General features: G+C 43.0%; 1 protein-coding gene across 5 annotated transcripts in view; it reads right to left on the bottom strand.

Moving 5' to 3' along the window:
- Positions 1 to 27,325, bottom strand: part of trps1 (trichorhinophalangeal syndrome I) — a 97,974-nt gene that overhangs the window by 51,184 nt on the left and 19,465 nt on the right. For 3 of the 5 annotated variants that reach the window (XM_054763056.1, XM_054763057.1, XM_054763058.1), the window contains exons 3-9: positions 8,878 to 9,555; positions 8,080 to 8,195; positions 3,547 to 4,075; positions 2,712 to 2,926; positions 2,458 to 2,617; positions 1,906 to 2,152; positions 885 to 1,602 (exon numbers count right to left, since the gene is read on the bottom strand). In XM_054763056.1, coding sequence (XP_054619031.1) covers positions 885 to 1,602; positions 1,906 to 2,152; positions 2,458 to 2,617; positions 2,712 to 2,926; positions 3,547 to 4,075; positions 8,080 to 8,195; positions 8,878 to 9,555 — 2,663 coding nt within the window. The remainder of the gene's footprint in view (positions 1 to 884; positions 1,603 to 1,905; positions 2,153 to 2,457; positions 2,618 to 2,711; positions 2,927 to 3,546; positions 4,076 to 8,079; positions 8,196 to 8,877; positions 9,556 to 27,325) is intronic. The other 2 variants (XM_054763059.1, XM_054763060.1) reach the window with 2 other exon arrangements.

Below are 27,325 nucleotides of genomic sequence, written 5' to 3'. Positions count from 1 at the left end.
GTTTTGTTGTTTTTGTAGGTCTTGTTCTGAATGATGTATTTACTTTTAGACTCTGCAGTATTATACTACACACAGTGTCCACTTTTGCCCTCAGTCTCCTCTTGAATAAAATGTGCCTATTTAACAACCAACACCCACTGTTCTTCCACCATCGTTCATCTTTGATTGTGACGCGGAGTCTGACTTGGCCTAGTTTAGTTTTACATCATTATATATATATATATATATATATATATATATATATATATACACACACACACATACATATATATATATATCTCACAGTTATGTAGGATTATATAAGAGCATAAACACTCCTAAGGGGTTAATTTCTTTTAACTACTCCCCTTCTTTTCTTCTCATCTAAATGTTCTTCTCACTGCCCCACCCAAGAAAATGAGTAAACCTCTTGCCGACACACCCTGCCTGTCTACCAAGTTGCTGCCAACACCTCACACTCACACACTCACACACGCAGAGACACACGCATGCACGCAGCCCCCCACACACACGGCATAATAAGCCAGACAGTACAACATCCACACTCACACATTCAGTCATTATGTTCTCTCCACTGTCACACCACTCCGTCCAGGCTTTGACTCTACATCCGCCCACACACGCGACATTACGGCCTGTGCGATCATAGCCAGTAAACGGTGGGACTAACAGAACACCGCAATCGGCTACCCGCCAGCCCATGACATCACTTGTATTGGTCTGCGAGGCCGGTGAGGCAAACTTGACGTGACGGACGGTTGCCATGGGAGCAAAAGTTTGCCTTCCCGTCACAAAAAGACAGTTGACCCTTTTATTGGTGAGGCCATATGTGATATATGAGAAAATATGAATATGATAAGCGTAAGGATGAAGTGAGTGTTTACCCGTAACAGCGACTGGGACTCCTCTTTAGCAGCTTTCACCTCCTGTCCTCCCCCACTTCCACTCCCTCCTCCTGTGTATTGCTGCTGAGGCGGTATCTGGCTCAGTTTCTCCCCTCCCATAGCGGTGGTGGTGGCTCCGCCTCCAGGCCGCCCCCCTCCTCCGTACAGCTTGGCGTCTCCCATAAAGGACTTGGTATCTCCCAGGTAGACCATGCTAGGCGAGGCCACGCCTCGTTTATGCTGCGAGGCTTCGTGGTTGCCGGAAATAAACGACACTGACAGAGGGGAGGGGAAAAGCGAGGGGCTCACGCCTTCCGCCCCTCTTTCGGGTCCCATTCGCTCCTTAGGCACCCAGAGGAGACCGTGGGCTTGCTCGCCGCCTCTCGTCTCCCCCAGGACCCAGCCTTTCTCCCGCTCTCTTTCCTTCTCCTCGCTGCCCTCACTCTTTATGATCTCCTCCCGGCCCCCCTCAGCCAGGCGTCCCTCGGGCGGCGCCAGGGAGTACAGCAGGCGAAGATCCCCCTTGCTCTCCTCCTTTATGGCTAAGGTGGAGGGCGCCGAGCAGCCGTTGGCCGAGAATGTCAGGGACGGTGTCACCATTGAGCTCAGCGGAGGCGGGGTTTCGTGACAGTGGGCCGTGTTGAAATGGTCCAGGAGCGCCGACGAGTCGGGGGCTGTGAAGTCGCAGTGTCGGCAGCGGCAACACGAGTGGACACGCCTGAACACAGACGACAAAGAAAACGACTTCATTTTCATCATAGATGCCGCATGCGTAAAAATACAATGAATGTTCTCCAGGAGCAGTAATGCCGATAGTAAATCTATCCTGCCACACAAGCTATACACAGACTATTCTAAAGTACATCCAAGTTCACTTTTTGTTCCGTGAGAAGATGTAATAAAATGTTCGCAAAAGTGTCCTCGCTAGACTACATCTACTTGAACAATGAAAGCATGTCTCCTGGATGTATTCACAGGTGTCCTACAGTATATGACGCCATAAACGCTGATCCCCGCTCACCTGTAGTGTCTGAAAATCTCCTCCTCCACCTCCGTGATGAAGTGGCACTTTGTGCACGAGTACTCCCTCTCGCCTCCACCTCGGCCCTCGTCCTTGCCGTCAGGTCCGGCCTCCCCCTCCGCCTTGACGTGCGGCGCCGCCCCCTTCAGGTTGATCAGGCTGTGGCAGCTGTCGTAGTGCTGGAGCAGCACGTCGATGTCGCCGGTGGCGAAGGCACACTGGTCGCACAAGTGGGTGACGCCTGAGCCTGGGGGACACACATATACGTGAGGTGAGAAGAAACCCACATTCCCTAAATACTCCTATAGTCGCCGGGTGTGTGGTCTACAACAGTACATATTCGCCGGGGTCTCAAGGTCAAAAAACATTGGCATTAACATCTGTGACTGTAGACAACCTCCTGATCAATGCCACAAGACAGCAGTAGCTGCGTGTGAAGCATCATGAGCATCTTTACTTACCAATATACTTGACCATGTGGTCAAACAGACCTTCCACTTTCTCATGCACTCCAAATCATTATTATTAGTTTTTTTGTTTTGTATTTTTTACCTTGAGAGACAACAGGATTAGACGGGTGAAAGGTCACACTGGGGTCGCTTCTGGGATGAGGCGGGGTGGAACCGCCTGTGTCTTGCTGCTTAGTGGACAGAGGGAACTTGGCGCAACATTTGGAACAGGTTGGCTTCCGGCACGCAAACGGATGGGACACCTTTTGAGGAAAAAGATGTCTTAAAAAGCAAGAAATGCCAACCGCTAACCGCCGTGCCATTTCACGCGCATGACAACAATGTCAACAGTCTCACCTCGCCCAGGTGTTTCTGCGGCTGACAGAGCCCCCGCGGACAGTACATGCAGTGCTGGATGCAGCAGCGGTGGATGGAGTGGTTGTGCTGGTAGTGCAGCAGCAACGGCGCCACCACGATCACGTCGGCGCTGTGGGCCATGGAGTAGCGAAAGTCGCACAGCTGACAGTTGTAGCTCGTGACCACCGCTTCCGTGTCGCCGCTGTTGAGATCGCCTATGGGACGGTAGAAGATGTATGATAGGCAAACGGCTCATGTAGTCGTTAATGAAGTCTTTACGTCATCAATTTAAACACAAGAAACAATCCTCTATTTGACAGGAGCGCTATGCTGTTATTAATGACCTCCTGCAAAATAGTCAAAGATCCTCTATTTGACCGAGCACTCTGCTGTTGTTAAAAACAAACGTATTGAAAAACACTATTCAAAAGATCCTCTATGTGACAGGAAAGCTCTGCTGTTTTTAATGACCTAATGCAAAAACGCTCATCAAAGATTCTCTTTGCAGTTTTTAAGGACCTACTCCAAAATAGCGAACCAAAGTTCCGTGAAGTGACAGGAGGGCTCTGCTGTTTTTAAGAACCTCCTAAAAAAATGTTAGTTACAGATAATCTTTACTGTTTTTAATGACCTACTGCAAAAACACTAGTCAAAGCTCTCTCAGTCAGTGATTCAATCAATTGCCGGGGGGGACGTGGAAACATTGAATAAATGATTTCCAAGATGCCGCAACCCTCGTTAGGACATACTGACAAGAGGGCTCTGTTGTTGTAATGACCTACCGCAAAAACGCTAGTCAAATATCCCCTTTGCTGTTTTTAATTATCTGGATTACCTTGGCTGGTGCTGGACAAAAGATCCTTGCGACTTTTGGACAGCTCTCCATCCCTTCTGCTTCCTCTGTCTCCAGGGTTGGAGTCGTTGGGGCTCCCCGCGTTCATCCTGTGTCGGTGCTCGTAGTGCTCCAACAGCTGGGCCGACCCTCCCGTCCATTCGCAGCTCCAGCTGCAGAACTTGCACCAGTAGTACGCCCCCCGCGGCCCCTCCGCCGGCCACCCCGACGAATCCGCCCGGATCGGGATGGAATACCCGACAAGGGAGTCGTCTTCCGCTCGAACGGCCACTCTCTCTGCCCCCTCTAAAATCGGGCTCCTACCCTTTCCCTGGTTGTCGTTGGCCAGCAGGGGCGTGGCCGGCGGGGTTTTGACTTTATTGGGATGCGTGGACAGGCAGTGTTGCTCCAGTTCCACGGAATTGCTTCCCATGTAGGTGAAGTTGCAGAATTTGCAGCGGAAGTACTTGGTGTTGCCTTGGCAATCCGAGGTCTTGCGGCCGATCCCGATTAGCGTGCCGCCCAACGTCACCTGTTGAAGAAACAAAACAGGTTTCTTCCATTACTTACTGCACATCACGACACTACGTACAGCACCCGCATGTCAGAAAGCATCTGAATATCATATCTTCTCAAAAGACTTCAATGAATAAAAAAATGAATGCAAACACAAGATCATTTCAAAGAAGATTATAGCAAATATGCACACCAGCAGTCTATAACGTCACCAAACATGACCTTTATGCATTCCCACATAGTATCAGCATTTGGGAACAAAGATGAGGTGAAAGACGAACGAGAAAAATACAGCATAAGTCTATCTGTGCAGTGTCGAAGAACATTTGAACACTATGGTGCGTTCAAGGGTTGTCGAATAGAGTGGGACAATGAAATAAAACCACATAAACGTGCAAAAACTGGTTGATTTCTAACTGTTTTGAATAGAATAGCCATTATTTCCAATATTTATAAATAATAAAATAAAACATAAAATTTGATGTCATCCCTCCTTTATAGCGGTTAATTGGTTCCAGACGCGACCGTGTTAAATTCATTTCCACGATATAGGATTCAATGTTAATAAATTTGTAGTTACATCATAAAAAGCATATATTATATATATATATATATATATATATATATATATATACAGTATATACTGTATACATACATACATACATACCTGTACATGTACACATATATACTGTATATACACACACACACATATATATAGATATACAGTATATACACACATATATATATATATATACACACATATATATATATATATATATATATATACACACACACACACACACACAAATATATACACATACATATATACAAATATATACACATACACGTACATACATACACCTATACACATACATACAGTACATACATACATTCATTCAGTACATACACATACATAGATACATTGTGTTGCACTTGTGAAGTACAAGTTAGGCACACAAAGTGAATGATACAGAGCATACCGGATGCTTTTTGTTTCAGAATACTTTCAAATACGCCCCTACCTTGGAGACTATGTGTCTGAAAGTAATGTGTAACTATAATTACCTGTGTGGGTTGAGAATTATGCTATTTTAGAGAGCAGTGTTGTTTAATCAGAACAGTAATTATGTCTAGCTGAGAGATTGTAGCTGCTGTGTCAGCCATTGCCTAACTAAATACAGATGTATACTTTTCAGTCTATTTTAACTTATTTGTGAATACAAAAATGAAGTTTTGGTGTAAAAATACGGTTGTTTGATACGTTTCTACACACCAAAATGCACGTATTACAAGTGTCTTTTTTGAGAACAAGCTGATATTTTTTAAACAGGTAAAACTGCTTGGCGAGTCTTGATTAAAACTAATATACTGAGTATACTGAGAAGAGTGGCCCTGGGAATGTTCCTCTGTTCAAGCGCACGCCCTCCATGTATGCATGCATGCATGTGCTCACAGGCAATTAAATGCTCCTGCAACTCTAAACTAACCAACCCATAACATATATCCTAGGGCTGGGAATATGTGCTATTCCATTGGAGGAGGCCAAAGAAACCTGACGCTCATCTGGTTTTTATTAGGCTGGCCTGTAGACATGTAGGTGATTACGAACGTGCTGCTGCTGCTGCTGCTGGCTCGATGGAAGGGGGGGGGGGAGCAGGCTTACAATGACATTACTACTGTACGGAGTAGATTTATCTCCGTGAAGATCTGTGGTCTGATGTGGACTGTAGGCGGTCCGGCAACGGCAGTTTGTCAGGACAAAAAGGCCTTCTCCTTTAAGCGGTTCCCTTCTCTCTGAATTAGAATTCTGACTGTAAGCATTGGTTTTCATGGGGAACCGGACGCCTTCATTAGAAAGGCAAACAATTAGTGTAGAAATGCTTGAACAGGCTGAGGATTAAGTTACAATATGGATGATGGCTGGAGCCTCCCTCACTCTATTTTATATTTGGACTTTTCCACTCTTTCCCCCGTCTCTGTATTATTTATCTCCCCTTGAAATCTCATTGGCTCACGAGGAATCCCGTCTTAGCAAATGACAGCATGGAACTTTCCAAACATGGGCGGGAGAGCGAGAGAAAGAAGCGAGGGAACAAGAAGAATAGAGACTCCTTTCATTCGACTTTTTCTTCACGAACCCCGCTGGATTTTCTATTTCTGACTTCTTTCGGCGCCTGTTACGTGACTTGGGGTCATTATTTGCTTAAAATGAAAGGAAACTCCTTGACTTTTGACACAAAAACACACACACACACGTATTAGATCATCTTACTTAATCCGAGACAAAACTCGACTGTTCGTGTGCACTCAAGACTGCATCTTTCGTCTCACTGTTATGAGGTGGGGGTAGCTTTAACATAAAAAATTAACATATAGATATCAATTTTAAAAAAAAAACAGTAAGGTAAAGAAAAGAAGAGGAAATGCATGTATAAAAACAATGAATTAAGTCCAACGAAACATCCAAATTGCACTAGAATGACATATTTCGCTCACATATTCATTCAGTATAGTCAAACGTCGGTTTTCATACGCCCCAACTGGTTGTCGTACAATGCTGCACGTAACAAACTAGTCCGTTTGCCCTGTATTGTATCGTCTCGCCAAATCGAGTGCCCAGACAAGACGCCCTGCGCGTTGCTGACTCACCGTCCTTGCCTTTTTGGAGTGTGACTGCTTAATAACCCGCCATGGGGCCACAAAAAGTTGCGAGTTCGACAAAGGAAGTGACAAACAGTATTGAAGTCGATGGCAGGCATTCCTCATTTATTCTGTTTTCTGCATGTAAAACTATAATTAGTCTCTTTCAAATATATTTTTTGCTTATATTTTTGGGTTTCTACAATGAATGGGATTTACATTATTTTCTATGGGAAAAATGTTGGTTTTCATCAAACTTTTTGGACGAAACTAATAACAAAAAGCGAGGTTCCACTGTATTCCAAAAAGGAAGACGCCTATAAAAATATACATTTTTTACGTTTGACATTAGCTGTATGACACATTTTTTGATGCTATTTTTGATCCAACAGTTGACAATCACTGCTTTCCACCACAAACTACGAGCGCCCCTGCTGGCTGCAGACAAGTAGCGCACCCCCAGTTCGCCTCAGCTGTTTCGAGGCGCGATTAATCAACAGTCAATTCCACTCACATTGACAGAACTTCTGACAAACTTTGATTATTATGGCCTTCCTGAAAACAAACAAAACAAAATTTGGCTATTTGCACTAAATTAGATGTAGATGTACAGTGGAACCTCTGTTAGCCTCTGTTAGAAGTTGACTCAAAACACGTTTTTATAGTTTGACATGCATATAAGTGTGAATAAAAGGGATAAATGAACATCTCAGGTTACTTTTACCTTCATTGAAGACGTGATTCTTGATGTGAGTGTTCCCAAAGACACGATGTGGCAGCGAGACACAAAACGGACACCATCTTCCTGTTTTGCAAGAGTCATTTCTTTATCAAGATGTTGGCACTTGAAACTTTCTGTGGCTCCATTTTGGGTTACTGAGCTGAGAAACACTATCAAATTCAAGAAGTAAGTCATGGCAAAACAGGAAGGTGCTGTCCGTTTGGTGTCTCTCTGCCACATGGTGTCTTTCGGTTACGGTCACGTCAACACTCACTTCTTCAATGAAGGTAAAAGTTACCTGAAATGTTCAATTATCCTTTTCAGTAATCATTTATATGCATTTGGAATTGTTTACTGCTTGAAAAACTAGAAAAATGCATTTTGCGTTAACATTTTTGGCTTTCTGGAACGATGAATTGGATTAACATTATTTCTTATGAGACAAATTGACTCAGTTAGTGTTAGAGTCGGACCTTCTGGAACGAGTTAATGACGCCAACCAAGGCCAGCATGAGCCACAACATAAAAACTACGAAACATAACACAACCGCTGTTGTAGCATAATTTCCACTATCCCAAAATATGCTTCATGTCATATGATATCTTTGTTTGCTGGCGGTGTTCAACCGCCGCTGCGTATTTAGTGCATGTCTTCTCACCTGGACGTCGTATGTGCCATTCATCATCACAGTCCTGTGCTGCTGATTGTGGAGCTCCGACCTGCTCTTGCCAGACTCTTTGGCTTGGTTCCTGGGTCCTTGTCCAGCCTGGAAGTCTGCAAAGACAAAAACACACAAAAGGAAGGCTGGGTCAGAGTTGCACGAGCCAGGGGTCAGGGTTTGCTCTACACCTTAAAATAAAGCCTGGAGCTCTGCCATCAAACAGGGATACATTATAAGGGTCATGAAGGAGAAACCTCCTTCCGGCTTCTGACACGCCTCTAGCGAGGAGCCCATCTCCATGTAAAGGCCCACCAGGCTTCGCTACACATCTTAAAATAAAGCCTGGAGCTCTGCCAGCTATCCGTCAGTGGCAGCTGTAAGTTTGATCATTTTGCTTTTAGGCTAGCCTAGCATGGCGCTGTTAAAATATGAGTGTAATGTTAGCACTGTAGCTCACGTAGCTGTGCTAGTGTTGCTAACATTTGTTTACTCCTGTCAATCTCCTTCACGTCCCGTTGGTGTATGTGATGTACGGCAGCTATTACGTGGGACAAGGGTTACAGTGTGCATGTAAAAAGTGGATTAAGTGCACGACAGCGCCTCTTGGAGACAAACGCAACTCATCAGCATTAAAGCTACAGACACACAAAACGGCGTGTTGCCAGTCAGGCTTACTACAGGCATCGCACTAGAAAAACTCTATTGTGGGACTTATGAGACATATTTCAAATTGCTGAAAAACCTAAGGACCATTTTACACAAAGACGGTGCAAAACAAGTCAAGCTAGGAGTTACCTAGAGGTGTGTGTGGGGGCGCCATGTTGTGGAGAGCCAGGATGTGTGTGTCGAGGGCAGCGTCCTGCCGTGTGCGGTTGTGCAGGCCGAGGTGATACTTCCTAAAGTGCTTCACCAGGTCGGCGGGGTCGTTGCCATAGTAACCGTAACCGCACACGTTGCACTTGAAGTCCTGGAGTTTGGGGGAGGGGCTGGAGGAGAGCGGGGGCGTGTCCATGGTCGACTCCTCGCCTCCCGGCTCCTGCCTCGCTGGGAGGAGGCGCGGCGTGGAGAGGCGAGGGGAGGCGAGGTTGCCATCATCCTCCTCATCGCACGCCTTGTCGCCGTCCTCAGGGTCCGACCGGCTCTCGGGTCTGGGTCCTGCTTGCGGGGTCCTGCCCGCTCCGCCTCCGCCTCCACCCCGCCTCCCGCCTCGCTCCTCGGTGCCGACAGACGAGGGCGAGAGAGATGAGGAAATGCACTCACTTTCTCCCTCCTCCTCGTCCTGCTCCTCATCTCCGCCTCGGACGCACTCCTCGGGCTCGGAGGGCCGGCTTATCCGGTCGGCCTCGGCTGCCACTCGCCCTTCCTCCTCGCCGTCGTCCTCCTCCTCCTCGCCCGCCGGCCTCCTCCCCTCTTCCTCCTCTTCTTCCTCACCTCCCACGCTCCGGATAGGGGGATTCTTCTTCCTCACCATCTCTGAAAAGATGCGAGAAAGTTGCTTGAAAAAAAATCTCCATTTATAAAAACTTCTGCCGCCTTTTTGGATTTTCCCAACAAGTCAGGAATATCATCTTTGTTTTCCGGCAGACATCTGAGAGAAGCACGGTTAAATCATCACGAGGATGGATGATGGAGGCCCAGATTGTTATTTTTTTACGCTTTTCAATCATTTTCTGCCTCCTAAATGTGTCCTTAACTCATCTTTCCATTTTCTTTGTGTCTGCTCCCTCTGCTTTAATGTTAGCCTTCTATCATCTCGCTGGCTCATTTACAAAAATGAAAAGTATTGTCTTTGTGGAGGCATTTTCACTCACTTTTATGTGTCTTCTCACAGTTTTTCTCTCTTTAAAGCGAAGATCCAATGATCCAATTATTTTCTCCGCTGCCCTAACGCAACACTTCTCTACCGTCCTTTGATCGCTGTAGAGGAAAAACCCTGCTAATAGTATGAATAATAACATCAATGCATAAATCCACCATCAAGAAATTAAATATCAACACAAAATAATCAACACATTTATAAATAAATTAATAAAATGTGTTGCAAGCCTTGGCATATTTCAATATTAACAGAAAAATCTGTAAACAAAATAATAATAATAATAAATCATGAATTAGATCACAATGGCCTGCCACTTTGGTTTTGCTACAAACAGCCTGACAACAACAGTGTAAATCTAGCCTTAGATTTACTTTATTCTACCGTAATTTTTACACTAAGAATTATGCCACATTATTTCCATTTATCAATGGTAATAATAATCATTATAAATTGGCTAAAAATGCGAAATAACATACCAAAAATAAATACATCAAAAAATAAACAAAATGTTTCTACTAGCCTGAGCATATTTAAACTTAACATTTTAATTTTAAAACTTTAAATTTAAACAGAAAAAAATATTTTTAGCAAATTTGTAAAAATATTCAATAAATCACTAATTGGATCACAATTGCTTGTGATGAACGATTGCTTTAGTGAAGCTTTAAAAAGCCTGGCAACAACAACAATAACAACATGAAAAACACAGAATAATGCTGAAGAATACATCATGCAAAGTTTAATAAGATGATGTAGTGTAAGAAAATCAATTATTAATAACTTGCATGTAGAGTCGGCATTCAGTGGGAACTGGGTGCTTATATCTGCAATGTAAACCTAAGATTTGATTTTTTTTTAGGACTAAATACACTATATTAAACATAATTTAGACTAAGATTTATGTCAGATTATTTCTATTTATCGATAGTAAAAAAAAATAATAATAATAATAGTAAATTGGTTAAAAAATTAATGAAAATGTAGAATAACAACTAAATTCACGCAAAAATAAATAAATAAAAAATAAACAAAAAGGGTTTACCAGCCTGGACATATTTAAAGAAACAGAAAAAAACATAAATTTGGTAAAAAAAAAAAAATAATAATAATAAAAAAGTTAAATAAATCACTGCGAAAGACCATGGCTTTGGTTAAGCTCCAAAAAAACCCTGACAAAAACCACACAAAAACGACACAATAACGTCGAATAATTCACAATGACAGTGTTGCAGTGTGGTAGAAAATATGACAACAGAAAGAGAGAAGACCATGATGTTCTTTGTCAAACCCACGGTGCTGTCTTTCCTCAGCTATGCAACTACTATTCATATAAAGTAATTTACGTCTGCCAGGGCCCACGCCTCGACCAACCCTGGCACTCACTCACCCTGTGTGCGCGCGTGTGCGTGTGTGTGAGATTGCGCACGGGGAGCAGAGGAAAATCTCATCTGATGCTCACCACACCCAAGCCAGAATTCATCTCACTTTCTCACACACACACACACACACACACACACACACACACACACACACACACACACACAAAGTGGAAAACGACATCGTTGTGGTGAAGCCATGACGCAAAAAAATCCAGGCTTTTAAAAAGCAGCTCGTGAGTGACCAAATCGTGTTTCCATCTGTGTCTTTAAAAAAAAAAAAAGATAATAAAACTGTGAGTTTAATCGCAACTAATTGGACGTCTACAATCGGCATGACTTACATAAAGACTCGGCCGGCTTATGACAACATGAAATAAGTGTGTGTTTCTTGACTTGTAGCAAGGGCTGCTGAATGCTGGGGGCTGTATGCACAGGCTGGAACCATTACGATCAGCTGCAATTACACGCAAGCCACCACAACACACCGACTCGCTAAACTTGGCCCCCCGAAAAACACGCTAACCGCCCGCCCGAGCCGCCCGATGCGACAGGTAGGATGAATGCGTCGCTTAATCGTTTCCATCAACGGCAATTAGCCGGCAGGACCATTATGTTAAATTGCCAAAAATCACCCGGAGACGACCGCTGAGGGACGCGCTGACATGAGCGCTAAGATTAAGACTAGTCAAGATCCCCCCCCCAAAAAAGGATGCATATATGCAGTGACTTTAGCTGTACTACACATTTATGCTGACTGTGCAAAAATATTGCTTCGACAACCCCCAAGCACAGAGCACAGATGCTGCATGCAGCTAGAATAAAAAAAAAAGATATCAGCTTTATTTTGTTAGCTTTGCACAAAAGTACAGGGAGTTACTTCTTTCGACATGATTGCTTCATGTGAATGAAAGCTGTACTGTATATACAGCATACATGCTTTAGTGCTTAGATACACAAATATCCGAGCTCATGCTCTGCAGACAAGCAGAACTGTAACAGGACTCAGGCTGGAAGACTAGTCGGGAGGAAAGCTATATTTTGAGGCATTTGCAACTCGTTTGGAATGGCAAGGACTTCTTAAAGTTCAATGAATGAACTGTGATCATCATCTCAGCTTTGGAGCGTATGCAGGCATAGTGGATTTTAAACTGCCACCTAAACGGGCTGTGGCAGAATTGTGTAAACAAGTGACAGTTTGCTCTTCTGAGATTTAAGGCGGAATTAAGGCGAACATTCTTCATTCTTGCACCACTGGACCTGGCTCCGAGGCTGGCAGCTGCATGGTCGGGCTGGATTGTGGTTGGCAACAGCTACTTACCAACCTACCAAACAAACTAATCAACCGCTTGTTATTGGAGGGGTGGGTGGGGGGTGGATGTTAATCTACTATGTGACGCCTAAACCGGCTGTGGTAGAATTGTTTAAAGACGTTATGGCTCTCCTTAGATTTAAGATTAAATGAAGGAAATGTATGCCGTCTTTAGTTCCTTCCACCACTGGAACGCCCCCTCCTGTGCAACATCCAAGCTTGGCAGCCGCATGGTGAAGGCCGCCTAGCTAACAGACTAATCAACCTCTTGGGTTTCGGCCACATAACTTCTTCCCAGATGACTTGCAGACCCACCCAGATAATCAGACTCCATTGATGCGATTAGGAGGCTTCAAGGGGAAGTAAAAGCCCGTCTACTTGTTTCCCCACGCACACCTCCTGTGTGTTAACACCCGGGCGCTCCCTATCAGTCCATCTTTCGTGCGTCTCTCTCAATTAATCCGTCACACCCACCCACGCTCGTTCATCACGCCTATCACGCTTCTGCCAATTTCTACCCAGCAAGATTCTCTCAGCCTTATCCTGAGGTGAACCTCTGTCGGCGTTTCGACAGTGTTGGGGAATTGCTACCTTTGCAGGGAGGCAAACAAAAATCAAATGGAATCCCTACTTTCAGGTGTTAGGAAGGTAAAGCAATTCTATCCCGCTCCATACCGACCTGACTGAATTGCATATTAAGCCACGTAGTTACAAATACGCCGATACACACTTAGCATAGCGCCAACGCACAAGCTGACAAATACCATGAGTCGGACATCAATTTGTGATATGTGACTTAGAACGTGCCAATTCCTGCTTTCAAACACGGGGTGTTAACAGCTGACCATGCGGCCCTTGATCACTTTCTCATGGACTCCAAATCATTATTAAAGCTAAAAACAAGAGAGCCAGACGTCATTTATTTATTATTCTGACTGCTTAGTCCGACGTAGCGCATCAGAGACGAGGTGCTCTCGTTTCTACACCATGAATGTGTGAACATGAATCACGTCGATCGTGCACCCTCCTTTGCATGATATCATTGCATTGCAAATGTTGCACTGAGCCGACCACTTTTGTTTATGAAGTTAAGACAAACATTTTAGCCGCTTCTTCTTAGCTGGCGCTCGCCGGCTGCTTCTTCGTTGAAGTGGGCACCGAAACTAGGAATCGAAATAAAAGAATTTGAACGAATCGGAGTTTTAGTCCCTGTTCCCACTGATGCCCCCCAACCCTACTCGTTACATAGAATGAGTCTTCAAACATCCGCTCTCCAATGAAGTCAGATCAAAACAACATTAAATGTGTTTAAAAAAATGTAATTAACGTGTGCAAAATGAAATAAGGGAAAAGTTGACATCATGTGGTGTTACAAACAGACTCAATTGAATCCAAATTTAATTCTTAAAAAAACCCAACAACAACAGCAGCCTACAAGTCCAACGTACCCATCAAAAGATCTCCATCGTCAGCAGCGCTGGGATTATTTCAGTCAAACGGTCAAACAAGACGACACACACGGGGTGCAGACAATGCAGCTCTTCTGTTATTTCAATAAGCTGTGACGGTGGTGGACAGTTCATAAGACCCTCCAGTGGTCTGGCCTCTCTGTCTGCTTTTTAACTTTACGAACACACACACACACACACACGCAGACAATGCTCCCCCTGCTATAGTCTTTAGAGCGTGCGCTGTCTGAGTGTGTGAATGTCATCAAATATAGCTTGTGTGGTCACGTCCCTTTTCCTATATATGCACATGTCGTGCTCACCATCTCAGAGGAAGCCGCTTGAAGAGTCAATTGTGGTCAAAAGGTTGCAGTTTTTGTGTTTTTAAGTTTATAGAAAGCGCTTACAAAAGGCAACGAGAGTGTGCCATGCATGTAATAATTGTTAACTGCTTTAATCGCCTCTGACCTTTTCATGTTATAAATAGAAGAATTCCTGTGAACGCGTAAAGACCCAGTTGTTTAATGGAATTACACAAAGCAACAAGTGCCAGATTCACTGCCTCTGTGATCTCAACGTGATCACAATTCATGCTTTATTTGTAATATGAGCAGTTTACAGCATTGAAATGCAATCCTGCTGCACACACTTTTACAAGAGCCATAGGAAACACAACAACTCAAAACATACAAAAAAACAGATGCATGTACACAAAAGGCCGAAGGAGAGAATGCAATATTAAAAACATGCATGTGAAGGACACAAGAGACAGTTCAGAAAGCCTCGAGCGAACGAAGGGGGGCTCAGTCTGAGCTTTCATTTCCTCTGTCCTTCATAACGCACACAAAAAAGTAAAAAACACGCAGACATGCATGCACGTGGGGAGCTGATGGTTATCAAGTGCACAGGAACTACACACGGAGCACACAAATAGCTCAGTATCACAAACGCTGCAGGAAAACAACACAAATTGTAAGTACAGCGGAGGCATTGACTAAACATGCGGGGAAGCTTCACGCTATACACTTGAACAAGTTGGATCAGAAGACGAGAAGCAAGCTAGCATACAGTTGTTTGAGTCACGTGATCGGCGATCACATGGTCACCCGCGCCTTCCTGCCCGGGATGTGCTACACGTGGGTGCATCATTATGTGGAAACATTGCGTCACGCTTTCTTTGAAGTTTGCGGTATCACACAAATGGTGACATCAGACAATGCATGATATGCTGCTGTTACTGCCACCAATCCAATATAGCACAGACATTCATGACTGGCAACAAATATGAAAAATGAACATAAAAGGCATTTACTTTGGGCGTCTCTTTGCAAGCTTAACGTTGTTAAATAATAAATGGCAATCTATAATAGTCATGAGACAATGCATGATATGCTGCAGTTCCACCTCCTATTCTACAATACATGACTGGCAGCACATAAAGACCATAAATAAAATGATTTACTTTGCACATCTCTTTGCAAGCCTTACGTTGATAAATGATAAATGGCAATTTAAAATAGTCACATGAGACAATGCATGATATGCTGCAGTTCCACCTCCTATTCTACTATACATGACTGGCAGCACATAAAGACCATAAAATGATTTACTTTGCACGTCTCTTTGTAAGCCTAACGTTGTTAAATGATAAATGACAATTTAAAAATGGTCACATGGGACAATGCATGATATGCTGCGGTTCCACCTCCAAACCTACAATACATGGCTGGTAGCAAATAACAAAAATAAAGGGGTTTACTTTGCATGGCTCTTTGCAAGCCTAATGTCAAATGATGAATGGCAATCTAAAATAATCACATGATACAAAGCATGATACGCTGCGGTTCCACCTCCCATCCTACTGTACATGGCTGGAAGCAAAAAGACCTTATTTTGAGTGTCTCTGCAAGCCCAACGTTGGTAAATGCTAGATGATGACACTTTCTGCCACTTTGCCACAATGTGCAGTGAAGTGCGCAGCAGGTTGAGAACACTTTGCTGATTAGCTCCCATTTCTCAGCGTGATCAAATCAGTTTAATCAACGTTTTTGGAGGATTCCATGCGAGACAATGGAAGTATGTCAAAGAGTCTTATCCTTTTCTCAACTCTTGACCATGCTCTTCCGTACTTCTCATTTGCATGCGATTCAGGTGTGGAGCCTTAATGAAGGCAAAGGTATGCCATCCTTCGTTCTCACGCACGTCTCAACTGCTGGTGCGCCCTTAGATATTAACAAACAAAAAAGTCCCGTAGACACAAATCCTGGCACACAAACACACACGATGTTACTGCTGATCTTAGCACACCCTTAATCTTCTCATCTGCTATCTTTTGTTGGCAGCCCTTCCCCTTCTGCCTTTCTTTTGTTGCTGCTGTGATGTGCGCCGCTGATGAATCACAGCCACAGAATAAATGATAAGATGGGTGTGCTGCTGAGGGTTCCCCTTTTGTCATGTTTTGGAGAAACGACAGCTGGGTGTGTCATCAGCATGCCAGTCAAAGCACCGGAGACGACCCAACCCAAGACGCTTAGTTGTGTCACGTCAAACACACACGGGTATCAATCGCAAAAATGTAACTGAACAAACCCCGCCGTCAATCACTCCTTGCCGTCTGATTTGTGGCGGGCTTGTTCCGCATGAGTCAAACTGATACAAAACAAAACCGCAATCCTGGCAGCGGTTCAGATATGCAGCGAGGCTCAAAACAGAACACATCCCTGTGAGGCGTTCTGGAAGAAAACAATTAGACATATCACCTCGGGGTCCCGTCGGGGCTCGTTTTCTTTTTTTTTTTCTTTGGATGCACAAATGTCAACAAAGTTTGGCCAAGGATGCCCAAACCTTTTTCAACCACTCGTTATTATTCGCCTTTTGTTCATAAACCAATCCAATATAGGCTAACATGTACTGTACATGCTATGCTAACTTTTTTCCTCTCTGAAATGTGTCGGCTATCATTGGAAGGTGAGATTCAACCAGAGCTGAGACAACAGGAGGGAGTTTTAAAGGGCAGAGGACAGAAAGGAAGAAGAGATGCGTTCATTGCCTTAAAAGCAGATGGGAGTCAAACAGCAGGATAACAATCAGACTTGCACATGCACACCGAGGGCCCATGACTCTCCCTCTCAAGACAGATAAGCATAAGTGTCAAATTCCGGGCCGATCACGCATTGGTGTGACACTCAGCAGATCCCTCAAGCGGAGTTCCCGTTTTTTTGTCTCGTTTTGGACAGGCCGGGCTGTCAAGAGGTCAGGATGTGCTCCGCGTCGGGTCAGGGCCGATGCCGATGAGTAATAAAGCCTGCAAAAGGGGTTTCCTCGACATCCCTCGACCAGCCATTTCTTACAAGAATCTCGTATCATTTGACACTAAAAGTTGGTGTATAGTTGCAGGATCGGTTGCCTTACGCCAAAGAGGTCACCAGTAGTGTTGTGCGATATAATCGATATAAAATAGAAGCCCTATGGCGATAATGCATGTTGATGATGAAACCTGGTCCTGTCCTGAAAAACTGAGCTGCAACGCGTCGTCAGTGTGATGAAGTGTGCTGTAGCTGGCGGGGCTAAGATAGGCCCTTCCAGAGTCTTGAGAGAGAATAATACAACAGCAACCACAACCAAAGCAGGAGCCTTTCAAACCTGGAACCTGTTCTGAAATGGTTCTATTACAATTAGTGGGCAGGGGAGATGTTTTGTACATTACAGCAATATAATTTATGTTATTTAGTATGTATTGTGTAGCTAAGACAGAAACATCATCAAATTAAAGGCACAAAATGAATACAGACCCACCATCCAGCGGTACAAGATTTTCAGAGAGAAGACTATAACGTCGCTGTTTGGTGTGTGTGCTAACAGGCAGTAAAGATCCAAAAACAGCTAAAAAAGAGGCAGCTAATTAATGATGTAATGGGACACACCTATTCCACCTACAAAGCCCGCTATTTAAAACACCTCCAAAAATCTCCAAGAAGGTTTTATGGTTATACAGTATATCCATGCTAACAGGTACATTCATGATAACATGTAATGCTTACAGTATTTTGCGTAGTTTGGTTATTTTTAAGCATTAGCGGAACTTCCTTCCTGGGCGCATTGACTTCACGTAGCAACACAGATAGGAACACTACACCTAGCGTTAACTTTTCCAAACTCAAAAGCACAAACACAGTGGCAGTGGCTCCAATATGTAGCGGTACCTTTCGCTCGTGGTCTTCTGAGGCATTGTGAAAGCCAACGTTGGTTAGCGTGTGGTGACACTAGTCGCTAGCTGGCTAGTAGCGCTAGTAGGCGCTTTTTTCTGAAGGCTTTATAGGCGGAATATGCCTCTTTTTAGCTGTTGTGATATATTTAGAACGCACAGAAAAGAGAAAGACGTGTGTTCATGTCTCACAAGGATTGTGGATGATGGGCAAAATCCATTTCCATTCAGGTGCCAAGCCAGTACAAGCCCACAAGGTTATGTAGAAAAGGCGATGATGAAAGACAAAATAAAGAAAGTCTGCGTGCTAAAGTCCCCAAAAGTTCCATGCGTCACCTCACCACAAAAAAAAAACTAGGGATGGCGAGCGATCAGCCTCCCCTCCTTCTGGCTGTGTGGCACTGGCTTTTACGCCATCTCTTTGACTCCTATTATGGACATAGCAACGCTGCTGTTGATGTCAGGCCGACGACCGAGGCTTGATTCACCGACCGTCCCGTCTCGTCTCCCCCCATCCCGCCGTCTGAATGTGCACCGGGGTGTGTTAGATAGCAGATAAGAGCCATATATAAACAGCACTTGAAAGCAGAAATGTAAATGTTTGGAAGTGGCTGCGGAACACAGAGCGCATCGAGATAGAATTGAGAGATGAGGGTTCACGCCGGGATAAGACACAGAAGGATGCCTTTCGCTGCATCCCAAAGTCATAAGTTGCAAAATCCACACACTGCTGAGTTTAAGGGTCTGCAAAAGGACATAATGCTGTGCAGCTGCTATCTAAAAGGCAGCAAATGGGGGAACACATCGGCTCACCCATGAGCATTGCTTCTGATTTGACTTTTATACATGGCTGATAGATGCATTACGAGTGCATCAAACACCACGGGCAATAGCTTTTGCCTGGAGCGCTGCTACGGATGCTCTCCTTTCAAAATCAACAGCCTATGAGCACAAATTGACTTGCTGCCTCCTTGCTCTTATTAGCATGGGACAGCCAATCAGATATATTCTTACCAGGCGTGAATTCAAGTCTACAGGCGGTCTCTAAGGGCCGTCTAGGTCTTTTACGACATTATCATCCTTTACCTGGAATGACAGACAGGTCTAGACCGAGACTTGGCGTTGAGACTGGAGGACGCTTGGTGCAAGAAATGAGTTTTCCATTTCCTTGGAGCACAAAAATGGTGCTAGCACTAACACGTTCAGCAAGTAATTGTCCATTAATAGAGATTTTTTTCAAATGATCAAGTTAACATGAAGCCTACAACTTTTTTGTGTGTGTGTGTGTGTGTGGGGGCGGAAACTTAACGGAATCACCGAAAAAAAACAAAAAAAAAAAACTACAGGCTGTTCTCCCAACCAGATGTTGTACATTAAATGTGAACTGTTGGAAATAAACCCAACAAGCGCGGCCATCAGAAACAAAAAGAGCTTTCTTGCAGCTGTTATAATACAAATTGAGTTAGTGGGCCACTTTTGCAAAGAGATTTTACATGTAAACACTTTGCCTGCCGTCGTGCGACCTAATAGTCTCGTTATCCTTTCCTGAGGTTTCTAATCACTTAAGAAGTCGGCGCTGTGTGCGTCGCTGCGCATCTTACAGTTAGCGCCATGCAAATGGAAGCCAATGGAAGGCTTTGTAAATATTATGAGGCAGGTTTCTTGTGGGAGTGTACATGCAGTATATCTGCTTACATCTGTGTTAGGTGTGAGACGCTGACTGTTCGCACCTAGCCGGCGCCGACGGTTATGCCGGAATAATCCAGAAGGTCACAAGGAGAATCTGCAAAAAGCCAATGTGAGAAAAACACGTGGGGAGGGAGGGGGGAAAAACTGAAGCGATAATTTAAGAACAAGTCCAAAACACTTGGCTGCACAGTCTGGATGGAAATCGCAAGGCAACTTCTGATATTTTTACTATCGCCATTACCGATGTACAGTAATCCCTCGTTCATCGCGGATAATTACACTGCAAAGTAGGATTACTTATTTATAAATGGAACATTTTTGTAGCTAGGCGCATAGGAAACCTGTTTACGACCTTCTAAATACGGTTTTAAACATTATTAGAGCCCTCTAGACATGAACTAACACTCCGATAGTCACCTTTACACTCATATTATGCAATTTAGCAGACATAAGAATAAATAAGCCATTCATTTAAGACATATGTAAGACTCGTGCTTGGGTGTGTTACTGTAAATGTGCTCTGGTGGCGCAGATAGGAAGTGACGTGGGGTTCAGAGGTGAGTTTCATCTTGCCATGGGTTACAGTCGCAACACTTGTCCGTGTTTTTAATCAGGGATTTTTTATTGTGCCTGTTGTGAGATCATCCAAACCTGCAATAAAAGTCTGGTGCTTGTGTGTCTCAATGAACATTACAGTAAGATTGCAGACACCTAGTGGCCAGTGCAGAATTCTTTGTCAACGTCTTTAAATGACTTCCATTTCTATTTTAGTTAATTTAACCATTTTTACGCTAGAAAATGCTTGATTTGGGTAAAAAAAAATACATAACATTATGTTTAAATATGCATATGTTTTGATTAATGACAGACGTATTGATACAGCATGATTTATTCATGAATATATTTTTGAAAAACCATGATGATGCTCAAAGTGGAGAGGGACAACTGTATTCCAAGAAAATCATCAGCAATCGATGTAAATGAAGAAGTGATATGCTACAACATCATGAAGAAAAACCCTCCTCTGACCCGCCCCCCCGCTCGATGAGCCTCCCCATGTAAGAACCCACCAGGCTTCGCGACACACGTTAAAATATCTGCCAACTACCCCATCACGTGTGGGAGCTGTACGTTTTATCCGACAGTGGCGTGAAAACGCCTGCGTTAAGGTGCACAGTCTGACATCACTGCTCCAACTTATGTAGCTTTTTTTTTCTCAAGACGTTTTTGTTTTTACAGCTTCAACTCTGGGCAGACCCGACCGCTATGTGCGCATACACACACACACACACACACACACACACACACACACAAACCCCTAAAGAGGCCATTTTCCACACAGGGCCACATGGTGCAGACAGGCGCACGGAAACAATTCTCCAAAAACAACACACACTCTGCATTTAGAAACCTGTCATCCAGGCACACATACACTTTCTCTTTTATTTCACACACACACACACACGCACACGCGCACACACACACACACACACACACACGCGCACACACACACACACACACACACACACACACAGTTAAATCTGCTGAATGAATTGCTGCCTTGTTCGGTGGTGCGCTAATGGCAAGGAACCTGCCATAGAGATTACTGCACTTACACACACACACACACACACACACACACAGACAGGCGCTGCATTAGGTATTCTAGGGCAATTATCCATTGCAGGTTAGCCCCAAACTTAATATGCCAACAGAGGTCCATGCAGGCTCATAAAGACAGCCGATATTTAGCTCGTCGTGGCGTCATCACGCTCCTCCTTCTCCCATATAGCGGTAATAAATAGACGGTGTTAAAAAAATATCTGGCTGCGGCGTGGCTCTTCAAAGCACATTTCCATGCAATATTCCAAACTACTAATCCAAACTTCCAGTAACTTCCACCACCCAACTGCGCTTGCCTGCCAGTGAACTGGTGGTGAACGCACGAAGCCACGCCACTGCGAACCTCAAACTAGCAACTGATTTGGTCAAACTTGTTTTGGCTCATGCTGCGGATCGGGCAATTGAAGACACGGCTCCTCCCGGCATTATTCTTCTGGCAACGCTGCTATGGAAACAGGAGTTCAGAACATTCTGAGGGATTTTCCTAACCCTACGAGAATAAGAGTCAGTTCACCGAGCAAAGTTAGCAGCCTTGCTTTGCTACCATTGTGTTTGTATTTGCTGGACTGGCTCAGCAAGTGTCAGCGAGACCCAGAAGAAGTACGTTTTTCAAGGTCGACTATCTGTTTCACTGTTATGTTTTTTTGGGGGGATTTTTTTTAGATAAAAAAAATAATATAATAATAATATTTCAATTGTTATAACAATGTTTTTAAAAAATGAAATAAAATCTCCAAGAATGCACTGCCAAAAGTAATATGAAAATAATTTATGGGAGGGAAAAACATTTATCTTTTGGATATTATTTAATATTTGGAAAAAAATAGAAATAGGTCTAATAATTTAAAAAAAAACAATTTATTGATAATTGGTTTAATTTAATAATAATTTATGCAATTCCTTTATTAAAAATAAAACAATAACTATCACAAGAGTAATTGATATTAAACTAATTATACATGCAATTAAATTAAATCTAAATATATTTTTAAAATAAAATATAGCCAGTACTGTATTTAAAAATATTTGTATTTAATAAAGTGTATGTATTTAATACATATATATTTTTAATGTACAACCATTTGTTGTATCATTTTTAATAATTACTTTAATTGAAAATAAAATTGATTGAATAGACTGTCTAAAAATATTTTTAAAGCATATCAAAATATAGCTAATATTTTAAAAATATATTTAAATATAAAACTATTTCTTGAATAGTTGTTGCAAATTAGTAATTGTATTCACAGTAATAAAATTAATCATGTATTATTTTTATATTTAAAAAATACAATTTAAAATATTACAATACATTTCTTAGTAATTGATTGATCAAAAAAGACAATTTATTTGTAATCAAAAAAATATTTTAGTCCGATGTTCTTTTCTATTGCTGCACAGTGCCCTTAGTGGATCCGTGTTCGAATCTCCGTTGGGCATCTCTGTGTGGAGTTTGCATGTTGTCCCCGTGCGTGTGTGGGTTTTCTCCGGGTACTCCCGTTTCCTCCCACGTTCCAAAAACATGCATTTTAGGTCATTGGCAACTCTAAATTGTCCATAGGTATGAATGGGAGTGTGAATGGTTGCTTGTCTATATGTGCCCTACGATTGGCTGGCTACCAGTCCAGGGTGTACCCCACCTCTCACCCACAGTCAGCTGGGATAGGCTCCAGCATACCCCCGCGAAACCTAGTGAGGATAAGTGGCATAGAAGATGGATAGATGGGTCCTTTTGTAAAAATAAATAAATAAATAAATACATTGAACTATTTATGAGCCCTCAGCCTACGTTGGTTTTATCATCCCAGCAAGTTTGGAGGCTTCAGGTAGCGGAGGTGATGGAAGCACCACCATCGTCCTGACTATTGTCGGGAGCATCCTTTACTTGACTCTCATGCATCTCACAGTATTTTACAGCCTTTTTTACCCCTCCAATAAAATAAATAGATTGAGAAAATGTTGGAAAATATGTAGTAAAAGTCAACTGTGCTTGTATAATTGAAAGTTCTCAGCCAAACTCCTATAATAATGTCAGGAGACAAGGGCAGACAGTCCAGAGGAGGCTCAGTATATATACACACACATAAAAATGTGTGACTAATATGGTTTAACTCCTTCAGGAAAATGTCTATGCACACAATTTGAGCTGACTTTGCAATCATTTCCTTTGCAGCGGCGGCACACAGCTGTATAGTTCCCCAGCATATGGATTAAATAAATACAGTCTGCAGAGTGCTTGTTAACACTTGTTCGCTTGGCCACGGAGCACAGTGGTAGCCGAAAGCCAACAAAGAAAGACAACACACCCTGTGGCGACACACACACCCAGACAGGGGCGCGCAAAAAACACACGTGCAGGTGAAAACGGGTGTAGCTGGGCCTGGTGTGGGAGCGAGTAGCAACACATATAGGAGCTCTAATTGCTTGGGAGGCAAAGAGGCGTTATGCAGAAGCAGGCTAGGGGAGTACGTATCGAACCATGAGCTGGGTTTCTCGGCCCTTTGGCAATGTGCTTGGTTTCCATCCTAATCTGATTAATGCATTTCAGCCCCAGCCTCTGCTACAAACACGGAAGACAAATGGAGCAGACTTTGAAAATCTAGGTTGGACCCACTGGCGCTGCTTCGCCTGCTTAGCATTCTCCTGATTGATGGATCTTGCTTCAAGGGATCCAGAAAGAACTGTCAGTCAGTCAGCCCAACCCCCACCAAAAAACCATGTCAGTCATATTCACAACCCTGTAGTATGGATTCCAGGCCAGTAGTTGGCGACAGCCCTTAGTAGAGAAACATCCCCCAGCAGCAGCAGCGCAGTTCCTGTAAACTAGCCAATGTGGTCTGCCATTCTTGTTTCGTCTTCCCCACATTATCACCGGTTAACCTTTTTACTAACGGAAATGGCAATAGCATTGCTTTTCTCTGTTTTTACAGACAAACACCTTTATTTAGACACAATGTTAGCCGGGAAATGCAGTAAAGCAGCTCGAAAAACACTGGAAAGAAATCGAATTGAATCAAAGAAAAATGATAGAATCTATGTAGAAATAGTGGAACCCAAATGGAAAATGACCATTGCTCGTACATTTACTTGTGGATTTATAAAGGATATTTGAACTCATGGCACTTTGCGTCAATTTCTCCATTTTGGCATATTTTTTTATTTGCTTCTTGTATCTTAATGATATTTTATACTTTTTATCAACAGTTGTATGCCTTGATTACAATGACAATAAAGTATTCGTACATGTGCAAATCTTTCCTTTGGTGCCTCACAATGTAAAAGCTTGAAGCTTACTTTGCATTAAACAGGAAGTCATTGTGTGTACATTTTAATCAGGGCTCCAGACTGCGACTAAACGGTCGCATTTTGCATCTAAAATGTGAGACACTGCGAGTCATCTACTCGCACATGTGCGACCACATAGAAGTACACGTCCCGGATTGAGATGACAAGCGACGCACTTTGTCCCTTATTATCGTGAGAATGAAAAGGAGTCTGTAAAATGTGGAGTCAATTGACGACAGCTTGTCACAGTCTCAACCTATCGATGCCAGCGTGTGTGTGTGTGTGTGTGTGTGTGTGTGTGTGTGTGTTTGTGGGAGAGAGATCGCTCACCTTTCAATCTCATTGCCGTTTCACTTTTCTGCCATCTTTGTTTACACATTTTGCCTGGCTCTCACTCGCTGTCTCTCTGGCGGCAGCTAGCTCAACAGCTGGCTATAGTTAGCCGCCGAGCCACATCCTTTTGGTAACATTCGACGTTCAATGTCACCCAAAAAGTATGTAGTTTATCTTGTAATTACCGTACGTTATTACTGACGATTATTTCCGTGCGCTCTCATCTACCAATTAAAGACGACTGTGTGATCAACATGAGAAAAGTCAATGGCGGCCACGCTGTACTTACCTCATGCGTCCGACTTCATTAATAACAGTAAAAATCAAATAAATCACACGCACACTTCAAAGCACATCTGTCACCCCCACGTCTGATTGATTCCACGTCCTTTAAACAAGTCGATCATTAGCCTGCTAACAAATGAAGTCATTAATTGACGAGACGTCCGTCGTCGACGCCTCTTATCCATCTTTGTCTGCGTAATTAAGCGTGAAGAATAATGGTTGTTTGCGGGACGCCGATATAATAAATAAATGCAAACTTTGCTGGGAGATTGAGCGTGGAGGTGAGTGCAGTCAGGGTTAATGGCCTCGCTGCGGAATGATGCATTGTTCTACCAAAAATACACACGCATGCCACATTGTACGCATGTGTTTGGGAGTTGTGTGTTTTCCACACTGCAGGATATGAGTGGTGCTTTGTCATTTTTGTGCCAAAGTAGGTCAACAGGTAACTATTTGTGTGTTTTCTGTGACATAAGCAACGGTGCTTGCGCTTTACTGGGCTGCTACGTCAGAGTCTGTGTGTGTGTGTGTGTGTGTGTGTGTGTGTGTGTGTGTGTGAGAGAGAGAGACAGAGTGTTTTGACTGACAGTCCAACTTACTTTTAGACTCATTCGTCTCCACTCAACATTCCTCCGTTTTCTAGAACAGCACAAAAACATGTTCCAAATCCGACTGGCAACATCAAAGCCGCGTCGCGATGCCACAACACACAGGCCGCGAGCACACACGCACGCAGCGCACGTTCAAGAAAGGCATCCAAATGCACGCAGAGGGTTGCTTGCGAATGCGCGCGCGTGCGCACACGCACACAAACCACAGCTAAAAGCATCAAGCGGTTGAAAAGCAACCCGCCCTTGCTGAATAACATCACCGAGCAAAAGCCACCGTCGCCGCATAATGAAAAACATACACAAAACACGCAAACACGCACATATGCCCGCACTCATGTGCTTAAAAGGCCTCACGGCCCCATATGCTCAACCTCGTCCTAATCATTTATCCAAACATAGAAAAGTCATCAACAAGGTCTTACCTAGAGTATTTTGAGACCTCTGCCAAGGTTCATATATATATATATATTTTTTTTTTTTTTAACTTTCATCCAAAAAAGAATCAGCCAATGTCAGACCGATCTCAAAAGAATCAATCAATATACGGACACATAATCAAAGATACTCCAGAAAATACCTAAATACAACAATTACATTATAAGTAACTAGAAAATATTAATTTTGCTATTTATTTTTTAAACCGCAATTTATTATATTAATGTTATGGTGTATATGTTTTATGTATAGATCTACATTTAAAACAACAACTTTTTCAATTATTATTGTATTATTTGTCGTGTTTTGGTCCATGCAGTGAAGAAAAGTAAAGACAAATAAATTTTAATTTCTAAACGGAAAAAAATAAAAATACATTTAAGATACCCATTAAACAGTAGTAGTTATTATTGTTATTAGTGTAGTAGAAATAACAAAAGAATAATAATTCTTCAAAAAATAATCTTGATGAAAAATATAGAAAAACTTAGAGCTACCCATAACAGTATAACTATCATCAATATTATTATTATTATTGTTATTATTATTATTATTGAAAGAGAAATGAATATGATACTAATTACTCAAATGTGTATATATGTTATTAAAAGAGGTAGTTTCTGTGATGAAACATAATAATGATGATAGGAGAATAAATATGGCTAATGACCTATTTGGGATTCATATGTTATTAATTGATGCAGGCTAACAGAGCGTGTGCAGGAATCGAAGGAAGTGAAACGACTTGAGCAATTGGAGGTAATTGTGGCTTGAAATCATTCACTAAATGTACGTAGTATTCATCACAGCGTAAGAATGAATT

This window comes from Dunckerocampus dactyliophorus, chromosome 20 (assembly GCF_027744805.1).
Source record: "Dunckerocampus dactyliophorus isolate RoL2022-P2 chromosome 20, RoL_Ddac_1.1, whole genome shotgun sequence".
Classification (NCBI taxonomy): domain Eukaryota; kingdom Metazoa; phylum Chordata; class Actinopteri; order Syngnathiformes; family Syngnathidae; genus Dunckerocampus; species Dunckerocampus dactyliophorus.
The sequence above is the reverse complement of the archived record's forward strand: the minus strand, read 5'-3'. Positions and strand labels throughout refer to the sequence as shown.